The 9,304-nt window shown below is 35.1% G+C and overlaps 1 protein-coding gene across 1 annotated transcript; it reads right to left on the bottom strand.

The window, feature by feature from the left end:
• Positions 1–242: 242 nt before the first annotated feature.
• Positions 243–650, bottom strand: LOC109205837 (DUF724 domain-containing protein 3-like). Its single transcript, XM_019368593.1, has one exon. The coding sequence runs from the start codon at positions 648–650 to the stop codon at positions 243–245; it is 408 nt and encodes a 135-aa protein (XP_019224138.1).
• Positions 651–9,304: the final 8,654 nt, after the last annotated feature.

Raw genomic sequence — 9,304 nt, 5'->3', positions numbered from 1 at the left:
GATTAAAAGCCTAGAAACAACATTAGTTCAAGAACGTAGAGCAAGTTAGGCAATTAAACGCTCATACTTGGTACATATACAAGACTAGTTGAACAATGTAAAGAAAAACTTGTACTAGACATAAGCTATAAAATTCAAAGAAACCCAACATGTTGAACATAAGGAAATTCTTTCTCAAAATCAAAGCTATAGTTACAGAGTCGGAGTTAAGACTAATTTCTGAGAATTAATCCACTATTTTCTCAAGAAGTACCCCACTCGCCCTTATAAGTCCATTCTTGATGAGCCCTCAACACGTCAGGTGGATACTTAAGTTCTTCATCAGTTGTAGGAAAGTAAACAATGTAGTCAGACCCAATCTTCCCGTAAATGAATCCAAACCACCAACCATCATTGTCAAACACATCAACTCCGTCGTATAAACGAAAGCCGCCGTCGGGGTTTGCAATATGAGGTGGCACGGGACGAACTTCTGAGGCAGGAACAATCTCCTCTAGTAGTTCTGATTCGTCTTCTGTCAACAGCGTCTTGTACTTGACTTTATAACGTGAAGTGCCAATGCATGAAACGATGGTTGCTTCATAATAGGAGCCAATGAAGCCTAGTTCTCCGCTTTCCACCTCCACCTCGTCACCCTTTTGAAACGCCATTATTATTATTATAAGATGAATGGAAATTAAAGTGAGGATTTTGGTTTTAGTTTGCAGCATGTAAGAATTTATAGGAACGAAAGTTGTTTTCCTATAATGTCTAGGAGTAGGTTTTGGTGATTTTTTTACCCTTTCAGGTTAGGAAAAGGAACAAATACTTGATGGGATGATCTCGACCGTTTATCTCTCTCTACTTCACTTTTTAACACAAATCTAAATAGTATTAATAATTCTTTCATATTTAACATTTTTTGTATTTTAACATTCTTAAATAGAATTAAACCAAAGGCGGTCAGTACTCAGCAGATATTGAGAATTTGTAGTAGCTTTGTTGCAAATATTGAATAATGCACTACATTGAAAACAATATTTACATAATTAGGCCATCAATAATATAATTAAAGTTAAACTTCTTTGTTTAGCTAGTAACCTCATAAAGTGGTAATCAACCTAAGAAGTAAAATGAATTCTTTGTTACAAACAAAATAAAACAAACATGATTTTACTAGGTAATTTCGAATAGTTGCGTGACAGAGTAAGGAAAAAGAGACCAAATTTACCCCTCTCCTTTCGGGTATTATTTATATTTAACCTCTGTTATACTGTTTGGCAAAATTTATCCCTACGTTATACTATCCAGTCAAATTTACCCCTACCATCAGCAACTTTTAAAAATTACTCCTCAGTCCGTTAGGTAACCTAAAATTTCCCAAATCTCTTTTAATTAAAATCACTTGTTCTTCCTCTTGATCCACTATTTTTAAAAATTATTATTAATGTGAATGTTAAAGGTACTAAACTATACAATTATTCATGGATATTTTTAATTATCATTGCACCCACTTCTCTTTTTGTGATAATGTGTTTGGAATTGGTTTAAAATTTTATTTATTTTTCAACCATATACACACCATAAAATTCAGTGCGTCTATTCATTGTGTATTATATGCAGCTAATCATCATGTATGTACATGTATATTCAAATATATTTGTTATTGTCTGGTTAGTATAGAGTTTGATCGACTAACTTAAGAGTGCACAATGCGTAGGCATTTGATTAAAGCAAAGTTGAATTCGACAATGTAAAATCTCCAAGGACCTTCAACTTCTATCATAAATACTTGCAAAGTTTTCATACCTTTGGTGCAACGAATTCATTGAAGTTGAGATGTTGTAAATACTTTTAGAATTTAGATAAGCTACCTAATTTAGATTCTTCTTTTACTATACTTTATATACTAACCGTTGTATTATTTTAATATTTTTTTCACTTATTGTTTTCCAATTAAGAAAGTAGGTAAATACCAAATATTTCGAAAATAGTGGATCAAGAAGAAGAATAAGTGACTTAACTATAATGATTTGGGAGATTCTGGATCACCTGACGGACTGAGGGGTAATTTTTGAAAGTTTACTGACGGTAGGGATGAATTGGGCCGGATAGTATAACGGTAGGGGTAAATTTGGCCAAATAATATAACGGAGGTTATGTAGACAATATCCGAAAGTAGATGGGTATATTTGGCCCTTTTCCCTAAGCGAGAACGAGAGCAGCGCTTTGAATTTTTCACTGCCACGTGGTTTTCTTTTGGGAAAAAGGCCAAAATAGTCCCTATACTATCGAAAATTAGTCACGTTTCTACTTTCGGTCCAAATATATACCTGCCGTTAAGAAAGTAGGCAAAAATACCCCCAACCCTAACGATGTCCATGACTCAGCAACTAAAATGACACGGTGGACTCCATGTCACTATTTATTTTTCATCTGTAATAATAAATAACTAAACCCACTAATAAGAAAATGCCACGTAATTCTCTCTTTCTCTCTTTCTCATCTTCACTACCATTCATAGACGTCATCTTCATCCATGTTCTGACCACCGTGATCACGCCCAACTATGCCTTATAAAAAGGACTCTGCGGACGTTGCAAATATAACCCGAGTATTACGCCCAGGGTCGAATCCACAGAGAGTTAACCTATCAACCACTATCTTCAAACCCACTAATTCTTCAGAACCAGCTTCCCAAATTATCAAATCTCAGTTGAGTGTTCTTTAACAACTAGCTTGCAAGTAACTAAATAGCTGTAAACTAAACTAATAAGGTTGTAAACAATTATGAGAAAAATGTTAAGGCAATGATTTCCCCTATTGATGGAATCCCTTCTGTTTATGCTCATGCAAATTTACCAACACATCTCTATCAATCATGAACGCTAATTTACCGTAAATCTCTCCCGAGTAATCACAGTAATTTACTATTGCACTCTCCCGAGATACACTAGCTTACTTTATTTAGCACGATCACTTTAGATTACACTCAAGGCTTCGTTATTCCTAATCCCGCCTTTAAACCCGCAATTATAGATTCCTTTAATAATCTAGGAGTGGTGTTGTTCAACAATACCCTAAATATGCACTCTTTTCCAAGTTATGGACACTAAATAGGCACAGCTAATTGAGGATCCTGTCAAACTACAACGAACACGAAGTTGAACAAATAAAGATTAAACTAGCAATTTGTATTCACATAAACAAGAAGTTCATCACCCAATAGGTTCCATCAAAGCCTTAGACAAGGAATTTAGCTACTCATAGATATGGGAGAATAAACTACGCTTGAATTCATCATAAAATCAAAAGAAAAGAAGAAAGATGTTTAGAGTATTTTCTCACAATGTTTTTCCTTGCTAAGAAACCTAAAAAATCAATACATGCCTCTCTTGGGCGAAGTCTAATGTTTTAAATAGGGTTTAGGTCTAAAAATCCCGTAATTGACACTTTGGTCCCTAAAGTTTACTGCGCCTGCCGCGGTTCTGCCGCGGTCGCGGTAGAACCGCGGCCAAACACCCTCGCGGAATCTCAATCTTCTGCAGCTGCTTCCCACCGCGGTTCTGCCGCGGTCGCGGTGGAACCGCGGTGGATCCAGTTCTCTGAATCTTCGGCCTGTTTTTTGCACGGGTCACTTGGGAAATTTCACAGTTGGCCTCTTTTTCATCACTTTTGACTCCAAAACTGCTCCTTAGCCGTCTTTATACATATATCACCTACAAATCATGAAAAGCACTAATAAGAGCATTTTGTCATCACTTTTAGCATTAAAACTACACAAGAAGGTGATTATTTAAGGTGTGATTATAGTCAAATTCACCTATTATCACACCGCAACACCTTCTTCAACGTAGGTCGATACACTTCTCACTAAGTCGTGAATTTCATTCAGAAATTGAAGCCTCTTTTTTCAATTTCAGTTCATATGTGACAATTTCATCGCAACCTCAATATCGAACCTGCACTTTATATTGGATGTGTCACTGATATCTGGGTCAATTGAGGAGCTTAAGGTCATGATTTAATTTTTTCCAGTCACTGATAATGGGATGAATCGAATCAAAGTTTGAAGAACAGCCGGAACCACCATCATCTTCAACTTTCATCCTTGATTCTTACCGTGGTGCCCCCCCCCCCCCCTTTTTTTTCTTTTCTTCGCATTTTCTTTATGATGTGATTTTATCCACTTAATGTCTCTGTAATACCTCAATTGTAGTACCATTATTTTTTTGCTTGGCGGATGAAGGTTGGTGTAAAAATTGTATCGTTATATTGAAGCTTATTCTGGTCTAGCTATGGTGTTTGCGAAAAGTTCTAAAATTTGGGGGTGTTCCCACATGGTGAAAAAGAGGTGGCAATTCTATGTATTGCGAAGGTGTAGGTCTAGGAGGTGTTTATGGTGGAGATAGACTTGAAGTGATATTTATGTCTACACCCAGGTATGTCAACAATTTGCAGCAGCACCAACACCATTTTTTCCGGCAAAATTTTATTACTAAAGTATGATGGTAGAGTGCAAGAGAGAGAAAGTGGAGCGATTGTGATGGTAGGGAAAACGACAGAGAAAAAGGAGAAAAGGAAAAAGAATAAATATTTAGAATGAAAAAGATAATTACATGGAACTTTTAATTGAGGGGTCCCTTGCCACAGTGGACATCTGTTAGGGTTGGGGATATTTTTGCCTACTTTCTTAACGGCAGGTACATATTTGGACCGAAAGTAGAAACGGGTATAAACGTAACTAATTTTCGATAGTATAGGGATAAATCTGGCCTTTCTCCCTTTTCTTTTTTAAATACTATAGCAAATAAAAAGGGAAAAAGGTCAAATTTGTACCTCTACTTTGATAAATGTTCACGTTTATACCTCGTTCTGCTTTCCGTCTAAATATGTCACTACCGTTAGCAAAGTAGATAAAATTGCCGCTAACCCTAACAGATCTCCAACATGGCAATGGGACCCCTTAATTAATCTGCCAACTAGACAAAATACAACCCAAATTAAAAGACCCATGTCTGACCCAACTATCACAAATGAATGAGTCAAAATCTGGAAAAAAAATGGACGATGACAATGAAGAGGTCTCTAACAAAAGGGTACAAAATGATGATTTTTCCTTATCAATAGTGCTGGGTTCTCCATTTCAAATCATCGTCTTGAATTTATAAATGGATTCTAACGGATCAAAGATCGAATTTCTGACCAAACTCCGATGAATTTCTTCATTGCTGGTAAGACAGCGAATGGAGAATCGCCGAAGCTTCTTCCGACCAAACTCCGATGAGTTTCTTCGCTGATGGTTCTTGACCATGCTTGAACATCTCTCACTTAAATGGGCTTAAATATGAAACCAAAAAGGAGGAAATGGATAAAATGGGCATCAGGAAAGAGAATAAGTTGCATCCAATTTGAGCATACTAGAAGATTTTGAGATTTGAGAACAGTAAAAAAGAGAAGAAAAGAAAAAATGGGGTGGAAGGGAGATGGCAGGTCGATCTGCAAAATACCCAACATTCCGGTGAGATTTGAATATGGTACGCCAAATCCTTTTTTCTCGACTGATGATATGCTATTCAATGTGTATTTAGTTTTCGTTTTAATATGAAATCTTCTAAACTTTTCAAATTGATTTTTTGTTTTCTGCTCACAATATTTTCTTTTTGGTAAAATTTTCAGTTGGTTACCTTATTATGAGCCATAATTTCCTGGCCATAAATGAAAAAGAAAAGAGAAGGAAGAACAAGATCTGGAAAAGAAGAAACGAGGAAGAAGAAAAGATGTGGTTGAATACATGAATTAAGAGAGAGAGGTGGGACCATAAGGTGGTTGGATAGTTGGGTCAAAGAAATGGGCATGGATCTTTTAAAATTTTGGTTGATATTTTGTTTAGTTGGCAGATTAATTGAGGGGCCCCATTGCCACGTTGGAGATCTGTTAGGGTTAGAGGCAATGTTATCTACTTTGCTAACGATAGGGACATATTTAGACGAAAAGTGGAACGAGGTATAAACATGAACAATTTATCAAAGTATAGGTACAAATTTGGCCTTTTTCCCAAATAAAAACTTATCGACTCTGGTAAGTTTTCGAAACAAACTCTAGCCCAAATCAAATTTACAGAAACCATTAAATACTTTTGTTTTTTTGGGTAAGCCAAAATGATAAAAAAATTCTCTGTTAAGTTTTTCTTAAAACAAACTCTGTTAACTTCACTTACCATTCTTTATTTTTCCATAACTATTTTTATTGGACCATCGCGCCATAGATGACACTTTCTTTGTAGTATTATTTTGGGATGCTTTTAGGAGATATTTTACAATTTTCTTTTTAACCTAACTATTCAAAAAATTATAAGCACCTACTAAAATTATTTACCGACCCGCTAGACCTTTCTCTCTTTTTTTTTTAAAATTATTTATACTATGTTTGTTTTATTCTGTATCGCTCAGGCTAATATATTAATAACCGGTATATTATAATATAAGTATAATGTCATATTTACTATTCAAAGTGATCTTTTACAAAGGGTAAAATTGCGTGATATTTTAGTTACAAAATAAAGTAAAGTTTTAATGAGTGACCTTTTGAGAAATTAACTCTTTTACCAGAAGAAATTTGCATTTTCAGAGTTTTTATTCATCAGACAAAAATTAAGTGGCCCTTGATTAAGGGGTTCCTTAAAATCAGTAAAATGACTCTTAATGTAATTCAACATTTCAACTTGTTACTATCAATCGAGAAATTTAGCAATGCCTATTCTTATCAATAATTAACACTGCAGTTGCAAACATGATTGATAAAGAGTGAGATATCTTACATAATCTTCTTTACTTGGATCGCGATTAAGACTATTTGAAGTCTACAATTTGCTCACGCACCTAAGGTAACTTAATCATTAATGAGGTGAGTGAAAATCATTAGAGATAATGGTTCAGATCGCAATAAAAATAAAATAAAAGGTTAGGTAATTTTTTTTCATTTGCTTAAATATTGTGGACGAAGTTACTTAATACCTATAATGGTGAAAGGTACTAAGCACCTATGATATAGTCAACGTAGATGCAAACTGATTGAACATTGTGATTAAAAAGGACAGTCCGGTGCATGAAGTATCTCGCGTTCATGCTAGGTTCGGGGAATGTCCGCACTCGAAAGGAGTGTGATGTAAGTAACCTACTCTAATGCAAGCATCAATGACTGATTCCACGGCTCGAACTCGTGATATATAGGTCATACGGAGACAACTTTGTTGTTGCTCCAAGGCTCCTTTCTGACTGAACATTATGATTATCACCAAACACACACACAAAAAAAAGAGTAGAAAAGTCTACAATTTGCTCACTTTTGCTGTAATAATATTAGGGGTGGCAATTTGAGCACAAACCAATCCAACCATCCCAACCCGCCCAGAGATTAATGGGTTGGGCTACAAACATTTTAGCTCATGGGTCAATTTGGGCTGGCCCAAGTTAACCCATTAGTTTTTGTCAAAATTACATAATAATGCACTCCATAAGTTGACCTTGCATTATTTTAGCCCACTTATAAGTTTGCAAATGTGTAGCCAAATATCAATAAGTTTAGATCTGAATTTTTCTAGCTCACTTAGAGATGCCTTCCGATAAAACTTTTCAGAACTCCAAAGCATCATGCACGATACAATTTGGGTGTGTGGGGAGGAAAAGGGCGAATTCAACAAACCCTTCCATACACAGGTCAAAAACATTTAATGGAGGTTATGAACATCCTGATAGCTTTCTCAGCTTACCTTCTTCACCTATTGAAATCTCCATTCTTAGCTAAGATATAAAGGTCATTGCCTCATCCTTAATATGTCTTTTCTTTCTCCAAGGCAAAAAAAAAAAAAAAAAACAAAAATAAAAAAAATTCAACATTGTCTTCCTTCACTGCTAGAAATACGATCCAAACTTAAAAGGGATACCCTGTCCAAATAAGGTCGTCCAACTTATACTGAGATCTGCATTAATCCAATAGCATTGCATTAAAGTCTAGATGCTCATCCATATGGAAGCAATATGCTCATTCAGTGTCAAAGCACTCCTGAATAGAATAGCAATAATTATTGCAGAGAGCGGTTTCTCGCATAATATTTTAACCTATAAGATAAAAGGACATTACACATTATGGTCAGAAGTAAGAAAACAGCTCAAACAACAAAAATGAATCAAGACAACTACATCAAATACAATTGAGAAAATCCACAGTACTGATCTGCATTCTGCACAACTACATCAAGTATACTTTGCAAAGAGAAACAGATTCACTTATACAAGGCTGATACATTATTTACAGGATCCAAATATCAAAAATTGCAAGTGAAAATCGTACAAAAAATTCGTCAGAAATGCTTATACACTTTTATACAATATTATACACTTTTATACAAAGAGGTATATTATATATATAGTTGTATAAAAGTGTATAAAAATGAAGAGGAGGGGGAGGAGGAATAAGAAATGTATCAGCCTTGTATAAAATAATGTATAAGAGATGTTTATACACTATTATATGTTACTTATACGCTATTATACACTATTATACAAATGAATCATATTAATGGAGTTTCATTGGTTCTTCTTCTTCTTTGGGTATCTTCTGAAATTCAACTCAAATCTACCTCAAATCTGCTCCAAATCACTTCAAATTTGAGTTTTGAACTCCCCTTGACAATCCCAATCAATTGGGCCAACACCCAATCCAAACAACTAACAAAATCGAAAAATCCAATTTTGAAATTGAAGCTTCGAATGACCTTTAATGGTGACTCCAAAATAGTAATTCTCTTAAGTGGTATTTTTTCTTCTCATCTTAATAGTGATTATCAACTTTGAATATGGAAGGAGAATTGAAGAATATATATAATAGTAGATGAACTTTAGGGTGCAAAGTCGTGAAAGAGGAAGAAGAAGAAGAACGAAGAACAGAAAAAATAGGGTGGGCTAACTGGTGAAAAACATTTTCAGATTATATACAACCTGGGCTATATCAGGTAAGGGCTTCAAATGTGGGCCATTTTTTGATGGACTGTTGGGCCAAGTGACAAGGAGCGTAATTTCCCCTAGTTTTTATAACCCATTCTGACCCATTAAGCAGCCCAAATACAACCCATAAAACTCACCCAAAACAAAGGGATCTCAACCCAACTTATCTAGAAATTTACTTAGTTGCCCCAATTTACTTTTTTTTTTTGTATTTTTAATTTTCTGTTCTTTTGTTTTTTCTGTCACCTACCCACCCTACCCTACTCCCTCCCCCTACAAACCCCCCTCAAAACGAACTTTTACTTTTCTTTTCGTATTTT

The sequence above is a fragment of the Nicotiana attenuata genome, unplaced genomic scaffold, assembly GCF_001879085.1.
Source record: "Nicotiana attenuata strain UT unplaced genomic scaffold, NIATTr2, whole genome shotgun sequence".
NCBI lineage: Eukaryota > Viridiplantae > Streptophyta > Magnoliopsida > Solanales > Solanaceae > Nicotiana > Nicotiana attenuata.
Note: the sequence above shows the minus strand (reverse complement) of the source record. Positions and strands in the feature narration are given on the sequence as shown.

Coding starts and splice junctions, on each gene's coding strand:
- LOC109205837 (XM_019368593.1), bottom strand. CDS start 650: ATGGCGTTTCAAAAGGGTGACGAGGTGGAGGTGGAAAGCGGAGAACTA.